Below are 25448 nucleotides of genomic sequence, written 5' to 3'. Positions count from 1 at the left end.
AGTCGGTTAAGCATCCGACTTCAGCTCAGGTCATGATCTCAGGCTTGGTGGGTTCGAGCCCTGCATCGGGCTCTGTGCTGACAGCTTGGAGCCTGGAGCCTGCTTCACATTCTGTGTCTCCCACTCTCTGACACTCCCCTGTTCATGCTCTGTCTTTCTCTGTCTCAAAAATAAATAAACATTTAAAAAATTTAAAATAAGGGGCGCCTGGGTGGCGCAGTCGGTTAAGCGTCCGACTTCAGCCAGGTCACGATCTCACGGTCCGTGAGTTCGAGCCCCGCGTCAGGCTCTGAGCCCCGCGTCAGGCGCTGGGCTGATGGCTCGGAGCCTGGAGCCTGTTTCCGATTCTGTGTCTCCCTCTCTCTCTCTGCCCCTCCCCCGTTCATGCTCTGTCTCTCTCTGTCCCAAAAATAAATAAAAAACGTTGGAAAAAAAAATTTAAAAAAAAAAAAAAAAAATTAAAATAAAAAATAAACCTGTGGCCTGTGACCACAAGGACAGCCCAATTCATTTGGGCCCCACGACAGCAAGAAAGCACAGTGTCTGAGTCTATGAATCGCAAAGCTTGCCCACCGTCCTCACAGTGTTTTCCCTAATGTAGGGTTACAGTCACTATTGCTAATTCATAGAGGCTAGGACAGGCCTGTATATCAGGTTTTATAAATATTTCTTTATGTATATTTATTTTATAAAATATTTATTAAATAAATTTAATGATTTTAAAATATTTTTGGTAATGGTCGATCATCAAGAACAGACAGAAGGTGCTGCCCTGATCGGGCATTCCCCTCGAGAGCCTGTGGCCTCAGTTGATAACTGCCAGTGGCAATGGGGTCCAGTCGTGCTTCAGAGAGGCAGGCCATGGACATTTTCATGGCACTTGCTAGGTGCCCATCACATTCAGATCTCAGTCTAGAAGTAGATGGACAGTTTTTGGTGACCGACTGGATGTGCCGAAAGAGAGGGAAGGAGGGAGGAATCAAACAAGATTCTGCAGTTTCTCAGCATTTGAATGGCGCCATGCACAGGACACGTGCAAGAACGCAGCATCCACTGAGCTCCCTTTCGGCTTCATGGCAGTTCTGTGAGGAGAGGAGCAGGCCCATTACCTTAGTGCTTCTTGTGTCAAAACAATGCTCCCCTTCGCACTGCCCTCCACTCCCCAGCCTCACCCAGCTGTGATTTCCAAGTTGTGTTCAGGGCCAGCTGCAAAGGGCCTGTGGTTGCCTTGTTCCTGCCTGTGAAATGAAAATGCGTGGCCCCTGTAAATGCAGACAGCAGTGGGGCGCCTGGGTGGCTCGGTCTGTTATGCGTCCGACCTCGGCTCAGGTTGTGATCGCGCAGTTCTTGAGTTCAGACCCCGCGTCGGGCTCTGTGCTGACAGCCCGGAGCCTGGAGCCCGCTTCGGATTCTGTGTCTCCCTGTCTCTCTGCCCCTCTTCCACTAGTGCTCTGTCTCCCTCTCTCTCTCAAAAATAAAATAAATATTAAAAAACAACAACAACACTGTGGGGAAGTTGTCTTTCAACTAACATCTTAAAATAAACTAAATGCAGACAGCAAGCGAGCAGGGAAAGCAGGTGATCCCTATTCAAGGCCTAGGGTACCAGAGATGGACGGCTTCTGATGGCTCTGGCTGCTTTACCGTGACTGTGGGTTTTTTTTTCCTGCTTGGCTGAAGCAAGTATTCATAGTTTTAATAGTTTTCTAAGGCCAGTGGAGGAAATTGGACTTCATATGATGCTCAGCTTCTCGAGTGTGTGACTAATACTTAAAAGACTCATTAAGAGACTTCTTTAGTTTTAATTGCATCTCCTTGTTTGGTATGTGACCCAATTAATTCATTCTTGTTGTGAAGGTATTCGAAGACCCTGTACCCTCTTGACCTCTTCTTATAATTATTACCGTTGCCCTCCTTCGAAGCACCATTTTGATTACATACTTAAAAGGAGCTACTGAAATACCCTCTCAGCGCCGTGTGGCTGAAATGCCCACTGCTTGGGCTCAAGGACAGTCATCTGAGAGTGGTTCTTGTGTCCTCAACAGCTCAGTGGCCAGCACCTCCCTTTTCACCTTCCCTCCCCCCCACAATTCCACCCCCTCCCCCCAGAGGGTTTTAGTGGCACCTCCCTGCTTTAATAAGACTAGCTGTTCTCCCTGAGGCCCCAAAAGCTGTGTTTTCGCAAACACAGATAAATCAATAAATGTGCCTTATCAGTGTTGGGATTGCTGGCAGGTGCCTCAGAGCAAACGTGACTGTGATTCCACCTCATCCCCTCCCCCTCCCCCGGACACACACTCGTGTTTGTTTCTTCTTTTCCTTAGATTCCACTATCTGACAGATCTGCACTCAAACAAAAACCGATCCTGCTGACTCACCCAAATACAGGTGGAAGCCCATATTCGGGAAGCAGTTTTAACCAAATTGTGTGAAATAAAGTCCTTTCTTCTGATGTCTCTCTGTCCGGTGGTCTGAGCATTTTCATCTGCACGGATCTTACAAAAAAGTTCTCTCTGCCATTTAATTGTCACCACTTGGTATCCAGTTCTATAAAGTAATACTTTAAAAAGTAATGCTTTAAAAAGGTTCACGATAATTTACTGAAGTAGCGGACAAGACACCAACTACGTAAATTGTCTTGTTCTTCAGAGTGAGGCCTAAGAAAAGCATTCTCGTTGACTCGTCCCCTTCACTCTTTAGTATTCTGTCGCCTGGCTCCTTTTATTACTGTAGAAATAATGCTTGTACAAACCATTACAGTTCAGGGAGAAGAAACGTGGATGAAAAAATCAGACGTACTCCTATGGATGATGATGGGAAAGTGAAACCTTTTTTTTTTTTTAAGAGGACCAGAGGATGTATTAGTGTCCACACATCTCAGTCATGACTGTGAAGTATGTGCAGATAACCGGCGATCTCACCATTTTTCCTAATAGGATGAGATCTTTGGGGAAACACTAGTGGTACATTACTGCCTTAGGGAATTTTATGTGGAGTAGTGTCTGAGTCCATTTGGGCTGCTGTAACAAAATCCCTCAGGCAGGCTAGCTTATAATAACGACAGAAATGTACTGTTCACACTTCCGCAGTCCAGACGTCTGAAACCAGGGGCCAGCATGGTTGAGTAAGGGCCCGGACTGCCCACTTCTCTCTGTGTCTTCACAAGGCGAAACAGGCAAGAGAGTTCTCTGGGGTCTCTTTTATAAGAGCACTAATCCCATTCCTGAGGCTCCACCCTCATGACCCAGTCAGCTCCTGGGGGTGATACCTCCCAATACCATCACCTTGGGCTCTAGGATCCCAACATATGAATGGGGGGAGGGCGTGACACAAACATCAGACCACAGCAAATAGTGTGCAGTTGTCATCACTGAGCCTGTGAAACATGAAGTTCCTCATGAAGGACTTTACACAACCCAGAACGCAGGGCAAAACTTTTCTTCATAAAGAACAGTGAACGTGTATGTCCTTTCAAGGGATCCAACCATTCGTTTTCACATCAGAATCTGAGATTCTTTACTTACCGTCAGATTCTTACCAATTCAGTTAGAGTCGGAGATTGTTTACTTACCGTCTTGTGGCAAGAGCGTACATGTCTGGAGTTCTAACGTGCAACTCAACTAGTCACTCAGCAAATATTGTGTACCAACTGTATACTGGGCATAGCGCTAAACCATGCTGTCAACCCACTGGAGGGTCTGGTTGGCTGACCTTTAATGATAGGGAAAACACCAGAGAGTTGACTAGAAGTGGCATCCATTTGCTACCACAACTTTCAGGAATAGCCTTCTTAGAAACAAGAAGTGAGCATGAAGGCCAGAGGTTAACTGGGACTTCTCTGCAGTTATCAGCCACGCTGTTCAGAAGGAATCCCCTGCTAACGTCCTGCTGGATATTGACTAAAATGCAGCTTGTTCACGATGCCTTGTCTATCCCTCATGATGCTTTGCTCTTTTGGCCCAGAAACAGAAAAGATAGTACTAGAGGCAGGAAACGGATTGCCATCCTGGAAATTCAATGACCAGCTTTTTCCCTGTGATGTGTGTGGGAAAGTGTTTGGCCGACAGCAGACGTTGTCCCGACATCTCTCGCTGCACACAGGTGAGTCAAGGCCTTGCTCCTAGGCCGTCTGCACTCTGGATCACCAGCCTCTCTACTGTCAAGAAGCTGACTTTGTCTAAGACAATTCTCACTGGAAGTGGTGGAGATGTTTTTATCCTGACCCTTCAAACCATTTTAGCTGGCATGTTCAAAGAGGCCCCGGAAAGGGTTTTTATTTGTATTGAAAGTAGGCTTGATGAGAAAAGATACACATGTAAGTGTATCCAGGTAAGGTTCCTGAGTTCTGAGAAATCCATTGCTCTCACCTGGAGGGTGCAGGCGATGGGGGCTGCACCCACGTTACTGGTTCCATCTTTTTGTGGGAAATGGGAGCAGCAGAGGGACAGAGCAGCTTGTGGAGAAACAGTTGCTATCTTTATCTTCATATAATAGTAGAGAAATGTGGTTGGTTCTGCGCATTGCAAAAGGGACGGCAAACCAAATTAAGAAAAGATAAAGGAGGAATAAATAGTAACTTAATCAATTTGGCAAGAATAAGTTTCTTTGCCCCCAAAAGGAAGGGCTGTATTTTATCTGTATGGCCGGGTTCCTCACCTGGCCCCGCCAAGCCCCAGGCCACCGGCAGGACAGATGTGGGGACCATCTACAGTAACAATGATGATGGTTTGCATTTGGTTGGGGAAGAACTTTTTTCCTCGTTCTCTGCTGTGAAGTGGTAAGACAGGTATTTTTTAAGGGCAAGCCCAGTGAGACAAAGTAAGAAGTAAGGATGGAAAATGAGTTTGCTCTTTGCTTTTTTCCACTATCGTCCATTCCCTTTATCTGCACAATGAAAGCCAGCCTGCTCCTTCTACTATAATTTGCTTGATTAATCGAATGAATTCAGAATGCCACTCTGGAAAGAGTCCTGAAACATTGTCATTTTTAGGAGAGGGTTTTCATTAAGAAATTAATTGCAGCTTTTAGTTCTATTTATGTAAAATGAACATCTCCCATCATATTACTTCACATGAGTCATTTTTCTCCCCCTTTAATTTCATGAGTTTTTATTTCTTGGCTGACCCAGGCCTGGAGCTTAGGGAACATGATGGGGCTTCCCTTACACCATACCCAGGAATCCTGTGCTCCACTCCCCTTTCCCCAGCTAAGCACCCACCCTCAGCTGACGCATGGCAGGTGTGCATGCACACACACACACACACACACACACACACACACATTCATTTAGCCCCTGCGGGGCTCCCCTTATCAGGAAGAGGGACCTGTAGGTGTCTAGGAAAAAGCAGATGGTCCAGCTGCCCTGGGACTTTCTTCTAAGTACTGATACAGCAGTGACCTCCCAGATGAAGACTTTTAGATATTTATAATTCCAAGGTGTTCCCTTTGTCCCCATTTGAAATGAGATCTGAACCTTCCTTGCCATGACAGCTCTAAGTGGTCTCCTGTAGGTGTTGGGTTTTCATTTTTGAGAGCAGTTTGGGTTTTTTTTCCTGTTCCTTCTCCCCAGAGGAAAGAAAATACAAATGCCACTTGTGCCCCTATGCTGCTAAGTGCCGTGCGAACCTGAACCAGCACCTGACTGTCCATTCGGTGAAGCTGGTGAGTACGGACACTGAGGACATTGTCAGCGCCGTCACCTCTGAAGGCAGTGATGGGAAGAAGCACCCTTATTATTACAGGTGAGCTGTGAGTGGAACTGGCCCAGCCTTCCCCAACTTTCTAGAACACTCCCCACCCGGGTGCTAGGGCATATGTGATGAGGTACCTCTTAGTCATAGTGCTGACCTTCATTTTAATACTTGCTTTGTTTACACTGGACCCACCAGCCACGCTGACTCCTCTCTTGGCTTGGATGGCCCTGGTAGAATTAATTGAAAGGGAAATGGTCTTGGAGGTAGCTCTCTGGGGTGGAGCTCCAGGGAGTGACAGGGCTCCGGGGATTATTAGCTTCTCGATTTGTGCAGCTGGAAAGCTCCCAACCTTTGTAACTGAGCACCTTGCTACTTCCTGAGAACCGTCCTAAGGAGAAAAAGACCAGGGAAAATAAATCTGAGAACTCTGAGGAAATAGCCTTGAAGGCATTGCATATTTGCCCCTGGTTGTATTGACTTCAGTACCTGGAATTTTATGTTTCCCTTTCATATTTGACCATGAATCAGTATTTGGTTTGGTTGCAGTGAAATCCCAAGTCTCAGAATTGTGCCCAAGAGGTAGACCATACAGATTGGTGGACACTTGCTTTTGCACAAAATATCTCCATGGACGGTGACTTCTATCAGCAGTTGTCACAGACAGGAATTGCTCCTGCTGGCAGTGTGATCTGATGACCTGCATGTGCCTTCCTTCCTACACGGAAGGTTTCCAGAGCCAGAGAGAGGCTCGCTGGGCATGCGGGGTGCTCTGAATTGATCAGTGTATCCACACCGCTAATATCTTGGCAAGGCTGCACCACATCTCTTTGCCCACAGGAATCAGTAAGGTGATGTGCGGCATCTGGAACCTGTAATTTTTAATTAACTGTATGATTATTCAGCATCATTATAGCATGTATGGGATTGTTACATTATGCTGACACTTAATGCATTTGGCACGGTGACCACTTCAGAGGCATTCCAGAAAGCAGAAGAATTTTCTTTTTTTTTTTTTTTTTAATTTTTTTTGGTAATGTTTATTTTTGAGAGACAGAGAGAGACAGAGCGTGAGCAGGGGAAGGGCAGAGAGAGGGAGGGAGACACAGAATCCGAAGCAGGCTCCAGGCTCCGAGCTGTCAGCACAGAGCCCCACGCGGGGCTCAAACCCCTGAACCGTGAGATCGTGACCTGAGCCAAAGATGGACGCTTAACCGACTGAGCCACCCAGGCGCCCCAAGTAGAATAATTTTCTAATGCAAAACCTTTTGGTGGGAAGAAAAGCATGTGTCAAAGTCCAGTTTTCTGAGTGTGCCACAAAGTATCACTCTTCTCTCTCCCCTTCTTTTCTTTCGTCCCCTCATACAGCTGTCACGTGTGTGGATTTGAGACCGAGCTCAATGTCCAGTTTGTCAGCCACATGTCACTCCACGTGGACAAGGAGCAATGGATGTTTTCCATCTGCTGCACCGCCTGTGACTTTGTCACCATGGAGGAAGCAGAGATAAAGGCTCACATTGGCACCAAGCACACAGGTGACCATCACTGTCGGTCCTTCTCTCCTCCATCCCCCAACCTGCCAGCATGCATGCCCCCCTGGCAGAAGCGTCCTCATCACCCTGCGACACTGACATTCCCTTCCTCAGAAGGGAGGACTTTCCCAGGGTCTCGGAGCCACAGTGCCCTGTGGCCATCCTGCCATTGCCTGGCACAGCTTGGGCCTCGCTGATCTGAAAGACCCACACGTTCAGATGCAGTTGTGAGGTGCTGAGCCATTGGCTTGTCCTCACCCTGGGTGTCGTCATCCTAGGTAGCAGCCGTCGGGCTCTCGTGATGCCCTTCCCCTTGTGTCTTCACATGCTGGATCTCATTTAAGCCTCGTAGGCCTCTGAGGCCGATGCTACTGTTCCTGTGCTATAGGGGTGGGGAAACGGAGGCTTCACAGAGGTGAGGCATTCTGTCCAAAGTCAGCAATTAGGATGTGCCTCCAGAAGCTTGGGCCAGAACAGTTTCCATTCTAGTCCATTCTCACTGCTGTTCTGACAGGTCCGAGAAGCCCTTGGCAGAGGTTTGAACCTTTGTGGTTCTCTGTGCCAGGACACTGTGTGCACGTACTTTAACAGGCTCTGCTCCTGTCCCGTGAAACTCCAGCCCTGACACATATCATGTCTGCTTGGGGAGGGGGGCGGGGCAGAAAACCGGATTCTCCCCAAACAGCCTGATCGCCCTCCAGGCTGTGTGTGGCCAAGACTTTGCCAGTGTTCTCCTTCCATTTAAGGCTCTTGCCATTCTTAACGGTGTTAACATTTTGAATCCACCATGCAATTATCCTCTCACAAGTGATGGTTACAAATGACACCAGCGTGGAGTCATTAAATGAGAATGAGGAAGAGCCTCCCCCACCCTGCGTTGTGTGGTGCTTACAGATTACGAGCTGATGTTGCCAACTGCCAACGCTGGGTGTTGGGTCAGCCCCTCACATCGTTGGCCCTTGAAGGATTTGAGAAGGGGAAGTTCCTGACAGTTGTGCTGACGATGTGCTCAGCCGAGACGGATCTCTCTTTGCTTTACCGGCCGCTTTGGTTCCAGGGTGCCAACAGCAATAAAAGCTTGCTTTTATCATAAGTTGAGAAGCTATGACTTGGAGGTCTGCAGAGAGCCATTATGCCGGGTGAGAAGGTGCCATTTCTACCGTTGGTTGTCTCGCTATAACCACATTAGCACCATGGGCAGCAGGTGAGCTGGGAAGCCCATGTCAAAGACAAATTAAATTCAGCATCTCAGGAGTGCCAGTGGAGGGAAAGGCCAAACTCTCTTCCATTTCCGCTGGCTTTTCAGATATTTCCCCCCCGTTTCTGTTACTCTCCCATTCTTCTAACCCTCTGCACCCCAAGGATGCCTAAACCCAGTCGAGAACCTTCCTCCTCCCTCCCCAGGCCACAGCCCCTCTGCCACCACCCCACCTCAAGGAAGCCGTAGAAACCATAGAAACCAAAATGGCTGGAAAGCCGTTGGATTTAGAGTCACTTAATCGTCATTGGTGGAAACTTCACATTGACAAGTAACCAATGCAAACACACTCATTGCCACAGGGAACACAGAGATCTTGTTCCCTCTGAGGTGGTAGGGCTCCTTGTCTACCTGCAAAGAATATTCTTGTTTGTTGGCACAGAGAGCCAGAAAGAAATGCATTAAAGAAGTTGCTTTTTTAATACAGTAGAAGCCTGTAACACTGCTGCTATTAGGGAATAAGGTTGTAACCTATTTTATAGTTTTGGGGTTTTTTTGTTTTTTTTTTTTTAGCCAGGGAGATAGTTCTTTTTGTTTGTTTTTTTTTTTTAAGGGCCAAATAGTGAATATTTTAGGCTTTCAGGCCATACGGTTTCTGTCGCTACATTCAGCTCTACCATTGGAATCTGAAAGTAGCCGAGACAATACACAATTGAGCAGGCCTGGCAGTGTCCCAATAAAACTTTATTTACAAAAGCGGGAGGCTAGATTTGGCCAAAGGACTATAATTTGCTGACCCTTTTTATAAGCTAATGGTTCCACAGTGAGGGTTTCTTGCATCTAGTTGCTGTTTTGAAGTGTTTGAATTTGACCCAAGATATGTCCATCTAAATCTGCAAATTAATAAACTGTGTAATTACAAAGTTATGACATAGAGCAGTATATATACTATGTAATACATATTATACTATATATTCCTGAGAATAGGAAGCTTATCTAAGTTGCCGCTGTCTCCCAAGCACCTAGACCAGTGCCTGCACAGTGCAAGTGAGGAGTAAACATTCATCCGGTGAATGAATATGTGTGCCCGAGCACGTCTACACACATTTGTGTGGTCTAAGCAAGAAAATTATTCAAACGTGCCCCTTACCGAACCCTGAGAGTCTACTGACTTATGCATATAATCCATGTGGAAGAAGGTACTTGGGATGGAGGAAAACACATTTTGAATTCTAGATTCTGGTTCTACACCCGATGTTACCATAAATAACGCTGCAAATGTAGGAACTCATTCAACTTCTCTGGGCCGTCCATTCCTTGACCTTTTGAATGTGCAGATGTCCAGCAGGCATAAGACTCTCATTTTGTGGGCCTTGTCCTCTGATTTGATTTACCTGACATAGAAATGGACACCTTTTATTTCAGTACATTAAGAATTCCTCAATGCTTTCTTGTTACAGAAGTGAAGTGATCTCTGCAAGGGAAAAATGTTCCCTCTGGTTGCTTCTGATTTCATCAATGCAAATTTTGCTGCAGTTTTTAAATGTTGCAGTAACAGCACTGAGGAATCTGAATAGCTCTTTGGAAAATACCACCATCAATACTTTACCCTCACACCGACACCAAAATAAATACCAGATGACTTACACAATCCCCTTAACAAATCAGCCCTAGAAAAGCTTGAAGGAAATAGAATGTTTATCAAACTTCCAGAGTGAGAAGGATTTGTGAAAGCTTAAGTGATACAAAAAATGGCAAAGGAAAAGAATCAAGAGATTTGATGGATAAAAATATCTTCTTCTATTTGCCAAAGCAAAGGAAAAGATGGGAAACAAAACCCAAAAAAGGCCTGAAATGACAGAGGCTATATATTTACTATACAGAGAATTGATATAAACTGGTAAGAAACACTTTAGGTCTCTAAGTGCAGAATTTACAAAGGGCATAAACAGTCCATACATAATAAAAGAAAGAAAGGCTAACCACTCCATCTAAGGAACCTCACTAGCCACCAGTTAAAACTCAAGTGTGGCTTATGTTTCATGTATCACGTGAGGAGCGTGTTTCACAGCGTCACCCACGATCGCCAGATGCTGCTGACACTGATGGCCATGACCCTACAGGGTGGGAGAACTTTTCAAAACTACTTAGGTAGTGTAGACCAAGAGGTTTGAAAATGCCTGCAGGTCAGTCATCTTTCTTCTGGGAGTCTGTCCCTAGGAGAAAAAAATCAACCAGTGGAATATTAATTTTCACTTAAAATTTAATTTTAAGGAAATAAGTAATGTAGGATAAGTCTACTCCAAGGATATATAATACTGTCATTTAAAACCATTAACTCATAATTATTTTCATAAATTTTTTGAGAGCCAAAAAAAAAAAAAGAGCACATACTATGTGCCAGGTATATAAAACAGCATGGGAAAATACAAAGTGTTAATTATTGTTGTTAGTATTACTTATAAATATTATATGTTATATTTTATAATAATAATAATAATACATTTTTCTGTAATGCTTGCAATGAGCTAGGCATTGTTCTTAGTGCTTTATATATAAAAACCCATTTAACCCTCACAACACACGTATGAGGCTGCCGATATGATCCCCATTTTTATTTTTATTTTTTTTATTTTTTATTTTATTTTTTTTAACATTTATTCATTTTTGAGAGTGAGAGAGACAGAGCATGAGAAGGGGAGGGGCAGAGAGAGAGGGAAACACAGAATCGGAAGCAGGCCCCCGGCTCTGAGCCATCAGCCCAGAGCCCGACGCGGGGCTCGAACTCGCGGACTGCGAGATTGTGACCTGAGCCGAAGTCGGACGCTTAACCGACTGAGCCACCCAGGCGCCCCCGATCCCCATTTTTAAGATGAGATCATTGAGGCACTAAGTTAAATACCTTGTCTTAAGTCATTCAGCTTATTAATTGGAACAGATGGCATTCAAACTCAGGTGTTCTGGATCTAAAGTTTTTATTCTTAACTACTTTGCAATTAACAGCAACGATTTTAATTTTTTTTTTTTTTAACGTTTATTTATTTTTGAGACAGAGAGAGACAGAGCATGAACAGGGGAGGAGCAGAGAGAGAGAGGGAGACACAGAATCTGAAACAGGCTCCAGGCTCTGAGCTGTCAGCACAGAGCCTGATGCGGGGCTCGAACTCACAGACCGTGAGATCATGACCTGAGCCGGAGTCGGACGCTTAACCGACCAAGCCACCCAGGTGCCCCTTAACAGCAACGATTTTAAAATAGATATGCTTACTTCTAAAAAAAAAAAGAAGTATGTCAAAAATGGTGTTTATATTGAGGTGGCAAGACAATTGGTCATTTTTTATGGTCGCAGTTTATCATTTTGTGTCATTTTAGATTATGAAATTGAGATTTTTAAAAAAAATTATTTAAAAATTTTTTTAACGTTTATTCATTTTTGAGAGACAGAGACAGAGGGTGAGCAGGGGAGGGACAGAGAGAGAGGGAAACACAGAATCCAAAGCAGGCTCCAGCTCTGAGCTGTTGGCACAGAGCCCACCACGGGGCTAGAACCCACAAACTGTGAAATCATGACCTAAGTTGAAGTCAGACGATTAACCAACTGAGCCACCCAGGCGCCCCTAAAATATCGAGGTTTTTTTAAAGTTCACTTCAGCTGGCTGTCCTTACGTATGAGGTTGCATTGCCTGTGCAGAGAATCATTCACCAAGAATCCTTGTGCTGGGGCACCCAAGTGGCTCAGTTGGTTAAGCATCCAACTCTTGATTTCAGCTCAGGTCATGATCTCATGGTTCATGAGACTTAGCCCCACATCGGGCTCTGCACTAACAGCACAGAGCCTGCTTGGGATTCTTTCTCTCTTCCTCTCTCTGTGCTCTCTCTCTCTCAAAATAAATAAACTTAAAAAAAAAAAAAAAAGAATCTTTGTGCTGCTGAAAGTAAATGACCCCTTGGATGACAGCAAGCTGTGGACTGAGTTGACAAGGGCACCCCAGCTCACTCCCTACAGACAGAGCAAAGGGAGAGGAGGACTGAGAGCAGACGAAGCGGTGTGGGGTAGGGATTACAAGTTGAGTGGGCTGGGCTATTTCCCCATGCCGAATAGCAGAGTTGCTGTCATGACACCTGTGTATTTACACAGTGATTAATTTAGGCAGCTCTGCCCACTGCCTTAAGCCTGAAGGTACTTAAAGCTGTTGTTAAAGATGGTAATTAAAATCATATGTTTTCGTTCTAAAAACTAATTTAAAATAATCACTTGCAATATTCTGTGAATGAGACCCATCTTAGAGGGTGGATTTGGTGAAGCAATAGACTTAGGGCCCCCACTGAAAATATTCTGTTTGTCTACAAAATGTGACTAAACCTAGGTCACATAGTAGAGACCCCCAATGACGGGGCTGGCTTTCACATACCTTCCTTGTACCAAAAGAGGTCTATACTTTCAAGGCATATTCCATCCCTCCTTGGGGGTCCATGAATGAGGTCACATCATGTCTGTCCAGGAACCAAGTTCAGTTCTGCCAGGAACAAGACTTGGAAACACTGTAGGAGGGTAAATATTTTTTTCCTTCCTCTTTTTAAAACCTGTTTTTAATTGGACAAGTAATTTACGGCATTCTAGACAATTTTGAAAACCAAATAAAATAAAATAAACATAACAGTAATAATTTCACACACTAGCTGTAACCACCATTACAGCTTTGCTTGCTTCTGGACTTCTTGTGCCTATATACGATATATGACTTATTTTTTAATCTTTTAACAAAGAAAGTTCATTTCTAGAGTTTACAATCACTAGATTACTGAAGCACAGTCTCCCTATATCACCTACTTTATCCTAAAATGATGGGGTTGTTTTGATTATGTTTGGGGAGAACTGACAGCTTAACAATATCAAATCTCCTAAACCATGAACAGTGTAGAGCCCTCCAGTTATTTGGGGGTTTATAATGTACATTGTTAATTTATTACAGTACACATTTAAGTCATAAACCATTTCATGGGTAGTGTAAGAGTCTTACAATAACGTAGTTCTCTGTCCTCTCTCCTAGCCTTTATGCTTTTGCTGTCATACATTTACTTATATATATGTTATAAACTCTCTATTATATTATTTTTAACAAAATTACTTTTATGATCTCTCAAAGAGTTTTAAATAAGAAAAACTCACGTGGGTTCCAGCCTCGTGTCGGGCTCTGTGCTGACCGCTCAGAGCCTGGAGCCTGCTTCAGATTCTGTGTCTCCCTCTCTCTCTGCCCCTCCCCTGCTCACCCTCTGTCTCTGTCTCTCAAAAATGAATAAACGTTAAAAAAATTTTAATAAAAAATTTTTACCCCGATTTCATAATCTAAAATGATACAAAATGGTAAACTGAGGCCATTAAAATTACCAGTTGTCTTGCTGCCTCAGTACCAACTTACCCTCGTGGGTAAATGCATGCTCTTCATTCTTTTGTGTAGATCCGTTTTTACATTTGGTGTCATTTTCCTTCTACCTGAAGAATTTCTTTTAACATTTTCTGTAATTCTAGTCTGCTGGTGATGAATTCTTTCTGCTTTTGGGGTGGGGAGGAAAGTTTCATTTTTGAAATATTTTTCACAGAGTACAAGATCTCAGATTGACAGGTGTTCCTTTCAGCACTTTAAAGATGGTGCCCCACTACTTCTCACTTGCATTGTTTCCAGTGAAAAATCTGCTGTCATCCTTATTTTTGTTCCTCTGCACATAATGTATCCTTCTTCCTCAGGCTGCCGGTAGGAGTTTTTCTTTATTACTAGTTGAACAATGGGATTATGATAGCCCTTGATATAGATTTCATCTTTTTTTTTTTTGAGAGAGAGAAAGAGAGAGGTTTTTTTTTTTTGTTTTTTTTTTTTTTTTTTTTTTGAGAGAGAGAGGTGCACACGTGAGTGGAGGAGGGGCAGAGAGAATGGGAGAGAGGGAATCCCAAGCAGGCCCCACACCCAGTGTGGAGCCCAACATGAGACAAACCCAAAACCCTGGGATCATGACCTGAGCTGAAATCAAGAGTCAAGAGTTGGACACTTAACCGACTGAACCACCCAGTTCCCCAATTTCTTCAGCTTTCTTATGCATAGGGTTCATTTTGCCTCTTGGATCTGTGGGTTTATGGTTTTTCTCAAGTTTGGAAAAGTTTTGGCCTTTTCAAATTTTTCTGCCCTTTCCACCCAATCAGGGACTCCAATTAAGCTTATATGAAGCTATCTGAAGGCATCCCACAATTCACTGATGTTCTTTTCATTTTTATGATTCTTTTCTCTCTCTGTTTCATTGCAGATAATTTCTATTGCTATTATCTTCAGGGTCCACTAATCTTTTCTTCTGCCATGTCTAGATTGCTGGTAACCCCATCCAGCATATTTCTCATCTCAGACGTTGTAATTTTTGTAAATTTCTCTCTAGAAATTTGATTTGGATCTTTTTTTTATATCTTTCACATCTCTATTTAACTTTTTTAATATTTGGAATGCAGTTATAATAACTTCTTATGTCCTTGTCTGCGCATTTTAACAACTGTGTCAGTTCTAGGTCAGCTTTGACTGATTGATTACCCCATTTTAGGTTGCATTTTCTTGTTTCTTGGCATGCCTGATAATCTTTATTTGGATGTCAGATATTGTGATTTGCCTTGTTGGGTACTGGTTATTTTATATTCCTATAAACATTCTTGACCTTTGTTTTAGGGTGCAATTAATTACTTGGAAACTATGATTCCTTTGTGTCTGGCTTTTGTGACTTGTCAGGCGGGTCTGGAGCAGTGGTCAACCTAGGGCTGATTACTACCCATTACTAAGAGATCTTCCTCAGTTTCCCACCGAGTGTCCTGGGAATTATGAGTTTCTCAAATTTAGCTAGTGGAAACAGCACTCACTGTTTTCTAAGCCTTTTTTCTCTCCAGCCTTTGGTAGTTTTCTCACACAGGTGCTTTGGTCCCTACTCTACTGAATACTCATGGGGGACCCTCTGAAGGTCTTTCAGTCCTTCCTCTGTGCTGCTCTCTCCCCTCTGGGAAACCTCCCCTCTCTAGACCCTGCTCTGTGAAGTCTAGCCATATTGATCTCCCCAGACCCTCAGTGCTGTTTCCTCAATTCAGTGAAACTGATGGGCACTGCAGCCTGGAGACTAAAGTCTCTTAAGGCAGGAAGTGGGCCACCTCTTTTCTTTCCTGCCTCTCAGGGATCACTCTTCAGTGCCTGATGTTCAACGCTGTAAAAACGATTGTTTGAAAACAAAAACAAAAACTCTTGTTTGATATATTTTGTCTGGTTTTGTTCTAGTTGTTTCAGTCGCGATGGTAAATCCAGTCCCTAACACTTCATCTTGAATGGAAGCATTAGTCTCTTGACACTGGGTTTTAATGGCCCACTGACCGGTTCACTCCTGGTTTTGAGGGAGAGTCCAGTGCACTGATAAAGAGCATGGATCCTGGAGTAGGGCCAACCGAAATCTATGCTTTGCCACTTCCTAGCATGTGACTTAGGCCAAGTTGCCCTGACTGTGCCTCCCTTCCTTCATCTGTAAAATGGGGATGGTAACCATTGTGCCTCATTGGATTTTTGAGAAGATACAATGAAATCATGCATTCAAAGCATGAGAGAGTTCCCAAGTACCACAAGGGTCATCACCATCGATGACGGAGACCTGAGATCCCAGTCGGTGCACTAGGAGAGCTCTAGAAGACTCACTTTGTGTTTCCTGAATGATGATGCAGCCATGAAGCCCAATTCCCCCACCCCTAATTGCTGTTATTTCAGGGTTACCATCTCCTAAATAACAGACCTGGCTTTGGGGGTTTTGTTTGTGTTTTCAGGAGAAGACAGGAAGACCCCCAGTGAATCAAATAGCCCCTCTTCATCCTCCCTCTCAGCTCTGAGTGATTCAGCCAACAGCAAAGATGATTCAGACAGCTCTCAGAAAAACAAGAGTGGAAACAACGTGCTGGTGATCTCTGTTGTGCCTGGGAGCCAGCCCTCACTGAATAGTGAGGAAAAGCCAGAGAAAGGTAAGGGAGGAGGTTGTGGGCCTGCTCAGTCCTCCCCAGTCTGGGAGGATGACCCAGACTTACAAATCAGCCCTTGAGGGGAGTGATGTTGGAAGATAGATGTTCGACCTGTGAACAATGTAATGCTGTCGTCTAAAATTTGTATTTCTTTTGGCTTTAGTGGCATCCAAATACAGGGTGGGTAGATGGGCAGTGTGGCATTGATTCTGGAGCTGTATGTTCAACTCCTTTTACCACCAAGATGCTGGGCGCGGTGCCTGAAAGGGGAGGAGGAGAAACAGTGGGATGTCTGTCCCACTCCTGTCCCTCTGCCGCATGCACCCGCACACCCAGCTCCCGTCCTTTCAGGGTTCGAATGCGTTTTTTGCAACTTTGTCTGCAAGACGAAGAACATGTTTGAGCGCCACCTGCAGATACACCTTATCACCCGGATGTTTGAGTGTGACGTGTGCCACAAGTTCATGAAGACACCTGAACAGCTGCTGGAGCATAAGAAATGCCACACTGTCCCCACCGGTGGGCTCAAGTAAGGAAAGCAAGTACAGAACCTTTTACTGTGTTGTTATTTAATACCCTTCCCCATCCCTACCCCAGCCCCTCCCCGAAGGTTTGGGGGGTCATCGAGAGGGAGAGCTTGGCATGGGGCCAGTTAGTCAGCTACCTTTCGCTGGATGTGAATTAGACTTGTTGCCCAGGGGTCCAGCAGACACAGCAGGAGAATCCATTTCACCAATATCCTAGGATTCCTGGCAAGCAAGAGGACCTGGCGGAGGAGCCCAGCATGCAGGGGGAGACTCATCCTACACTGCTTGAGTTTTGTTCAGACTTGATTTTGTGGACTTGGGGGTTCGTGTCCCCAGGTGTAAGTCATTACGCTGTCACAGCACTTCACCATTTCTATTTTTTAGATGATTCGCCATGTACATCTTTTAAACAAGCATTACGACCACCCCATCTGCACAGCACCCCCAGCTATTGGATCCTTGCCTTTTCGAACAGGCAGGAGGCAGTGTTTTTCATGCAGAGATCATGTGCCTCGGGTCTTCCTGCAGACATGCCTTATGCCTTCCCAGGAACTGGGATTGGGATCTCCCTGGCTAGCCTTCATGAGACCTGACGTTTCCAGTCACACATTATTCACAGGTCCCCAAAGACCTAGACCACAAGCATCATCATTAACCAATATTTGCAAGAAGCCCTCTGGTCTGAAGTGAGACCCATCAGTTATTATCAAACACACGGTGTGTCTGGCTTGATAATAGGTGCTGAAGGGCAAACAAGGAATAAAACGTGATTTCCACCCTCAGGAAATTTATGTCCTAGCACTACCAGAATTTAATCTTCCCAGTGATTCCGAAATCAGCCCCTGTTCACAAGGCACTCATGACCTAGTAGAGAAGGAAGCATACGTCGTTGAGTACAGGAAGACACACAAGTTTCTAGGCACAATTATTCATGTTTAGCTGAAATAACCGTGTAATTAAAAGAATGAAAACTTATATTTTACTTGACACAAGAAAAAAAAAAAAGAACCTCTTGTTTTAACCATTTTTATCTTTGAAACTCACAAATTGCCAGAGAGGCGGCATGACTCTCCTGAATGGGTGAGGGATGGAGAGACCCAAAAGGACCCTGGGGGCCAACCTGGGGGTCGAATGTCGGGAGCAATGCAGGGTTGACTCCTCCAAGCTCCTGCCTGGTCAGAGGCACCCTCCTCAAAAACTTTACGAAACAGAGGAGTCAGGGAGCAGCACCTACTGTCCAATTCCGTTTTGTTTCACTCTTGGGGCACTTAAGTGGGAGGGGGAGGGGATGTTTGCAGGGATGGGGGAGGGGAGATTATAATCCAAGACCGCCAATAAATGGGAAATGCCCAGCAAGCGCTTATTTGGGAATTTGATTTGGTTTGTTCCCACTGTCCCTTTCTAAATACTTGTTTACTCTTATTTAAAGAAAAGAAAAAAAAGCCATGTACTTCCGTGGTTGGACTAGCACTCATTGCCCTTCCCAGTAGCCCCGTCACACCCATTAACTCTGCGGCCCCTGCCAGTTGTGGCTTTGTCAGTTAGCCTTTCCTTGGGGACCTACAGAGTCCCGAGCCTCCGACCCATTGGGGAGAATGCACAGTGAATGCTGATGCTTATGCCAGTACAGACACTTCCGGTGTGGTGCTAACGGTCCCCTGTGTAATAGTTTATGTTCTAGGATGACCAAGTAGAAGAATACTTTGAAAAAATTGATAATGCCTTCTGGCTATACAGTGAGTCTTTGTTTTGTTTTGTTTTGTTTTCCCTTTGCCATATCAGAGAATTAATTTGCCTGAGAGAGTGTCTTTACGATAAATAACGGGAGCACAGAAAACCCTTAGCACTTTGCCTGAGCAGCGAAAGAAAGATTGAGCTGTGGGTCACAGAAATGTCCTTAAAATGAAACAGACTGCCGATGTCTAAGTTGCTTTTCTGTGATGGAACTGCTTGTACTCTATATCCTGTTCATAATGCAGATCAAATAAGATTATACTATTATTTTTCTTTTGCCGTAGCTCAGGACAGTGGTGAGTTTCAGACTCCTCTAGGTAAGGCCCAGCTTGGCGTAGGGGTTGTGTGTGCACCTGACCTGGGAATGGGCTTTATATTTCTCTCGTGTGCACTCTTCTGTGAGCTGAGGTTCAAAGGCTAACGGCGAGCTTGGCGCTGAGGAGCAGTGCACGGTGCACTTGGTTGTGTTGGGCTCTGCTGAACACCTCTCCAAACCCTCAGAGGACAGATCACTCCTGGGCCCTGCCCCGCAGGTGCCAAGCAAGGGCTGAGGCAGCCACTTTTGCATTTGCATCCTTTGTGCAAAGAGAGCAAACACGCTACAGCTATCCTGTCAGCCACCAACTTGAGCCTTGCGGCTTCCAAAAGAGCAGCTCAGCAGAATTTGTAAACATGCCCTCACTGCTCCTCCTAGCCCCTCTGGACAGCCAGGAGGCTTGGGGGTGGCATAGCCTCACTGCCTAGGATGGAGGAACCGAGCCACGGAGAGGCCCAGGCTTGGTCCCAGGGCACATCCAGATATAGCCCAATGAGGTGACGGAGCTGGGACCAGAATCTGCCAGAATTATGTTGTAGAGACCAGTCCAGTAATGAATCAGTGCCTACCGTGTGCTGAGTACTTTACCGGACACTGCAGAGAACGCAGAAGAAATGTAAGATACGGTCCTGCCCACTGACAATTCATGATCCAGTTGGATTGCTATTATCTCCATGATGTAATAATCTTCTAATAATGTCTTCAAAGTCCAGACAGCAGTCGCCTCCCTCCCTCCTTATCCCTCATTAGTGATGGGCTGGTGGGTGGGCCTCCCTCTCCCACGCCCCATCCTGGTCCGCATCTGCCTTCCCCGATGGAGAACCAGGACTGCAGGAGACAGGATTTAGGAGCTCAGACCTATGTATAGACACACACACTCACACAGACAGACACACACAGGCCTTCTCATCCTAACAACCCTTTCAATAAGCACGATTCTGACCCCTATGACTTTCTGTTTGCCGGAGGTAGCTCTCCCCCTATAAGCTGTTCTTCAAAACTCTTAGCCTTTCTGCGTGTGCTTGGTGTGGTGCATGAAAAGTCGATTCTTTGTGTTGCTCCCATCTCGAGGGGAGGTCATGAGGTTTAGACCTCTGCTATGTCTGGTGGGAGGCGGGGAGGTCTCCGAGGGGACGGGCGGGGAGGACGGAGGGGAGCAACCGCTTATTCCTCGCACTTCTTCTGCTCCCCTTCCTGCGGGCTGGTGCTCACCGGTCCAGCCAGGAGACCCACAGTAGGCCGAGCGTACCTTGCCAGAGCGGCTCCTTAGTGGGGACGGCTCTGTCGGCAGAGAGAGCCAAGCGGGTCGTCTTAACCCCGGAGAGGCGGCAGGGCTGGGCTGGGCAGGGGCAGGGGCAGGCCAGGCCTCAGAGTTTGGGGGGGGGGGGGGAGGGTCGTGAGGGGAGGCTGGCGAGGAGGGTAAAGGCGGGGCCACAGCAGAACCTGTCCGGTTGAACCTTCCCCTTTCGTTGCTTCCCCCACCCCACCCCACCCCCCGGCAGGTGCCCATTCTGCATTTATTCCACCAACCGCCCCGCTGCCATGGAGTGCCACCTCAAGACCCACTACAAGATGGAGTACAAGTGCCGGATCTGCCAGACGGTGAAGGCCAACCAGCTGGAGCTGGAGACGCACACCCGGGAGCATCGCCTCGGCAACCACTACAAGTGCGACCAGTGCGGCTACCTGTCCAAGACCGCCAACAAGCTCATCGAGCACGTGCGCGTCCACACCGGGGAGCGGCCCTTCCACTGTGACCAGTGCAGCTACAGCTGCAAGCGCAAGGACAATCTCAACCTGCACAAGAAGCTGAAACACGCCCCACGCCAGACCTTCAGCTGCGAAGAGTGCCTGTTCAAGACCACACACCCCTTCGTCTTCAGCCGCCACGTCAAGAAGCACCAGAGTGGGGACTGCCCCGAGGAGGACAAGAAGGGCCTGTGTCCAGCCCCCAAGGAACCAGCCGGCCCCGGGGCCCCGCTTCTCGTCGTCGGGAGCTCCCGGAATCTCTTGTCTCCCCTGTCGGTCATGTCCGCCTCCCAGGCTCTGCAGACCGTGGCCCTGTCGGCTGCCCACGGCAGCAGCTCAGAGCCCAACCTGGCACTCAAGGCTTTGGCCTTCAACGGCTCCCCTTTGCGCTTTGACAAGTACCGGAACTCGGATTTTGCCCATCTCATTCCCTTGACAATGTTATACCCCAAGAACCACTTGGATCTCACATTCCACCCTCCCCGACCTCAGACTGCGCCTCCCAGCATCCCCTCACCCAAACACTCCTTCCTCGCCTATCTCGGACTAAGAGAAAGAGCAGAGACTGTCTGAGGACAGCCGTGTTCTGTACCAAAAACAAAGAGACAGAGACAAAAACAGAAAACAACACAAAACAAAACAAAAAACCCACAAAACTTAAACACAACCCCAGCAGGTGTATGTTGCTGCAAAACCTACAGACCCGCCCTGGGTCTGAACCACGTGTACTGTATATCTTTAGTAAGGAATAGAGAATTGGCTCTGTGTGTATACCTATTGCATTGACCTGAAAGCTGCTTTATCCAATCTTCAGAGAGGTGACCTACTGCATACTTCTACCTTCAGAGGCATGCCTCCCCAGCCACCCACTCCCACTCTCAGCCCCTTCTCCGTACTTTTATCTGAAAGGAATTTTGTCTTGTTAGACCCTAAAGAGAGTGTCCTTAATAGCAATCAGCACTTGCAAGCTTATGTACTGGTGCATTTTGTTTTCTGTTGGGTGAATGGGGCGTGTGGGTGTTGCGGATTCTGAAAGAGAAAGCCGTGTGTCGTGTGCCATGACATTTCTATTGCACATCTCTTTGTACTGGCTTCTTTCACAGCGATGAACATTCTTTTCCCTCCTGGGTTGTTCATCCATGACAGTCTCTCCCCGAGCTCCTTCATCACCTTTCCCTCTCTATTTTATGGCTACAGAGTGGTAGGGCCTGGTGCTTAGTCGATGAAGGACTGGTAGACACCCGCAGTGCTGCTTGAGATTTCCGACAGGGTGCCAGAGACCTTGTGCTCAGATCTTCTTGGTTATGAAGATGTGAGAACCAAGAGACCACTCTGGAAGAAATATCTCTCAGAACTGCAGCCAACATCACAAAACTTGTGTGTTTTGTGTGTGTGTTCATACATATACAATGTGTATGGTGCACACACTGCATCATTTGTTAAAGGGCAGATTATATATATATATGATTATATATATATATATATGATGTATTAATTCAGTGGTTACCATTCATTTGCAGGAAAAAAAAACTGTATGAGTGAAAATTTTATGGTTGATAAATCCAGCCAAGGAGATTAAAGGGGTTTGGATAAATTCTGGGTATCAATGCTCAGACTAAAAAAAAAAAAAAAAAAAAAAAAAAAAAAGAAACGGCAGTTTTTTGCACAGTGCTTTGGTCTTGCACTACTTTTTGTTTCTCATCTGCAAAAAAAAAAAAAAAAAAAAAAAGTAAAAAGGAAGAAAATGTACCTTTTATATGGAATGAGTAGACTGTATGTTTGAAAATTTTGTCACAACCTCTTTGACATATAACGACCCAACAAAAAGGTGCTGTTTAGTCCTACGGTTCAATTTATGCCCCTGAGAAGTTTCCCTTGTGTTTGCAGATCGTCTGGCTATAGTGGTATTCTCCATGTTATTAATAATTCTGTATTCCATTTTGTTAACGCCTGGTAGATGTAACCTGCTAGGAGGCTAACTTTATCCTTATTTAAAGCTTTTATCTTGTGGTCATTAAAATGGCAACTTATGTGCAGCACTTTATTGCAGCAAGAAGCAGATGTGGATTGGTTGCAGAGCCCTTTGCTAATCCTAAAAAAGTAAAGGGTGATTTAACAAGAAAAAAAAGAATCTTTGGCAGAATATGTTAATTGCTTGTATTTTTAAGACAACAGAATTTCCAGTATGAAACAGGCTGAAAGAGCAGGAAGAAATGTGCTTTGTATAATAATGGAAAGATTGGAATATAAAAGTTTATATATTATTTATCTATTGACGAACTGGTGTACAAGAGGAATGCCTTCTTACTGCGTTGCTGTTTTCCATCACGTGTTATCCTAGAGTTGGGGTTTTTCTTTTCATCTGTTTCACCAGGGGAAAATAAAAACATCCCTAATTTTCTTCCTCTAGTCAGTTTGCTTCACTGAAAGCCCCCTCGAACTTGGTACAGTTCTACAGGAAGCCAGAAGACTGTACCATCTGTCCACACCATGGACTCTCCCACCCCCATACCATCCTCCTTCCCCCAGACCGAGCAGGTGTGATACACTTCTCTTCGCCAGTCATCCAGCCCTGGAAAACCTGTTTACACTAAGGAGATGTCCCCAGGGGCAGGGAGGCTGAGCCAGCTAGGGCAGGAAGCTCCCGAACCCTCGGTCATTCTCCAGCAGAGACATTTGTTCTTGGCTATGTTAGAAATGTCGTTCAACCTCGCCATGTCAATGTCTCGGTAAAAGACACTATAGACAGTTATGGACAATACACTCCAAGAATACTGGGCTTATGGGTGGGTTGGTTTTTTTTTTAAGTCTTGTCTTTATCCCCATATAATGGAGAATGTGCCACTTGGCTAATAATGTGCTTTCAAAATTACAAGTTCAGTGATGACAGAATAGAGGGCCACGGTGATCCCATTGAGGCTGGCAGAAAAGGTGAATCACACATAAGCACCAGCAGGTTAAAAACCTGAAAGGGTGGCCCCTACATTTAGGACTACAGGTTTTACAGCATGCCACTTGTGCAATATGAGGTCCTAGGCTGATACTTTCAAGATTGAGAGGGATGTTGGAAGGAGATGTTTACTGCTCAAATGCCATGCATTTCACTGCTTGCCACTGAACTTGTATTTGAATGACTTAGTTATGCTTAATGTAATTGGGCAACTTTTTTAGCACTTTGGAAAGAGTCATCAATCTTTCTGGTAAATTATAAAAGTTTTCTGAGTGAGAAAAGGTGTGTTTGGAGTTTGTTTGACTTTTTATATTATTATTATTGTTATTAATAAAGAAAAATCTACAGCATTTTTCAGACTCCACCGAGATAATATATACCCTCGAATTTGGTTTGCAGTTTGATACTCAGGGAAGGATTATTCCATAGATATCCTTTCCGTGTAAAACACTAACGTCTTTGAGAAATTCACCTGCCAACTAACTTCAATTCTGTTTTCACTATGCATTCTTCAATGAAAGCTAGCTTATTTTTCCATATAGTACTGCAGTTAGCATTCTCAGCACTTTCTTCTATCCTTTTTTTAATTCTTCATATTATGTTCAGATGATCATACTGTCAAGGTTTGTGTACATTACTGAAAATTTGTATTGTATAAAGCTTTTTGCATTACAAGGCTGTACAGGGTCATTTTGACAGTAACTGGTATATTTCTTTGCATCTTATGTTGCATTGCCAATTTCTAGTGTATCCAGTTTGGAAGTATAATATACTCTAATTAAACAAAAAAAAAAGGTTGGCTATACTCTTTGTTTCTTTTTTTTTTTTCTTCTCTCTCCTTGGTTGCCATCCTTGACTACTTATTAGTCACAGGGTTTTATTTGTCTTGTTTTGTTCCCATTTTAACTTTTCAGCGTATTTTAAATAAGTTCAGGAAATGTCCCCTTCTAGTTACAGCTATAGCAAAATGCAAGTTTTGAACAGCGATGGTGATAATGCAAACTGTCATTTTGTAAGTCATTAATAGACATTAAGGCTGAAAGCATATCCATCATTCAGTACAGTTGCAGGCCGGCTCCTTCCTGAAATTACGTAGTGACATTTAAAAGTGTTCACCAGCCTTACCCTCTCGTGCTTAACATCATTTTACTGACCCCATAGCCAAAGGGCAGGGGGGAAGCAGATGAATAATTCCATTTCTCCTAATGAAGTTTGGCAACTATGAGATTTTAATGAGGGGGGAAATAGTCTATTTTGCAAGCTAAATAATAATCTATCGAAATGCAAGTAATAGTTCACCATTCAAAGGAAGGTACCAGAGAAAGAAACTGAGACAAAAAAAAAAAAAAAAAAGATGAAACGCACACTAAGTTGAAACAATAATTTTTTGAAATCCATTTTAAAGTTCTGTGCATTAGAGATCTTCCCTATGAATCGATGATGGTTGATCAAAAATACAAGCAGCAAAAGAAAATGTTCTATCCAGTTCACAGCTTGCATGCTTACAAATGTAATGTCCTTTGCTCCTTGTAAGAAATTATGAACTGCTTCACTCTAGCATTTAAAAAGGTCAAATTTACTTTTCATAAAAATGAGATAATGTAGGAGAAGCCACTTTGAAAATGACCAGTTACTAATCAGACACTATTTTCGCCTTCAGTTTTTCGTCCAAAAGCTATTTTTAGGGAATTGAATCAAGTTCTCTCAGTTTATTCAATATCAGTTTTGTTTG

At 44.8% G+C, this 25448-nt stretch overlaps 1 protein-coding gene across 6 annotated transcripts in view; it reads left to right on the top strand.

Moving 5' to 3' along the window:
- Nucleotides 1-25076, top strand: part of ZNF827 (zinc finger protein 827) — a 175351-nt gene extending 150275 nt beyond the window's left edge. For 3 of the 6 annotated variants that reach the window (XM_078445713.2, XM_078445714.2, XM_078445712.2), the window contains exons 9-14: nt 3964-4101; nt 5570-5741; nt 7059-7225; nt 16252-16443; nt 16792-16969; nt 20520-25076. In XM_078445713.2, the coding sequence (XP_078301839.1) occupies nt 3964-4101; nt 5570-5741; nt 7059-7225; nt 16252-16443; nt 16792-16969; nt 20520-21339 (1667 nt within the window). In that variant the 3' untranslated portion in view covers nt 21340-25076. Of the gene's footprint in view, nt 1-3963; nt 4102-5569; nt 5742-7058; nt 7226-16251; nt 16444-16791; nt 16983-18636; nt 18704-18985; nt 19019-20519 lie in introns of all 6 variants that reach the window. The other 3 variants (XM_078445716.1, XM_078445715.1, XM_078445717.1) reach the window with 3 other exon arrangements.
- Nucleotides 25077-25448: the final 372 nt, after the last annotated feature.

Source organism: Panthera onca, chromosome B1, assembly GCF_046562875.1.
Source record: "Panthera onca isolate mPanOnc1 chromosome B1, mPanOnc1 haplotype 2, whole genome shotgun sequence".
Classification (NCBI taxonomy): domain Eukaryota; kingdom Metazoa; phylum Chordata; class Mammalia; order Carnivora; family Felidae; genus Panthera; species Panthera onca.
Note: the sequence above shows the minus strand (reverse complement) of the source record. Positions and strands in the feature narration are given on the sequence as shown.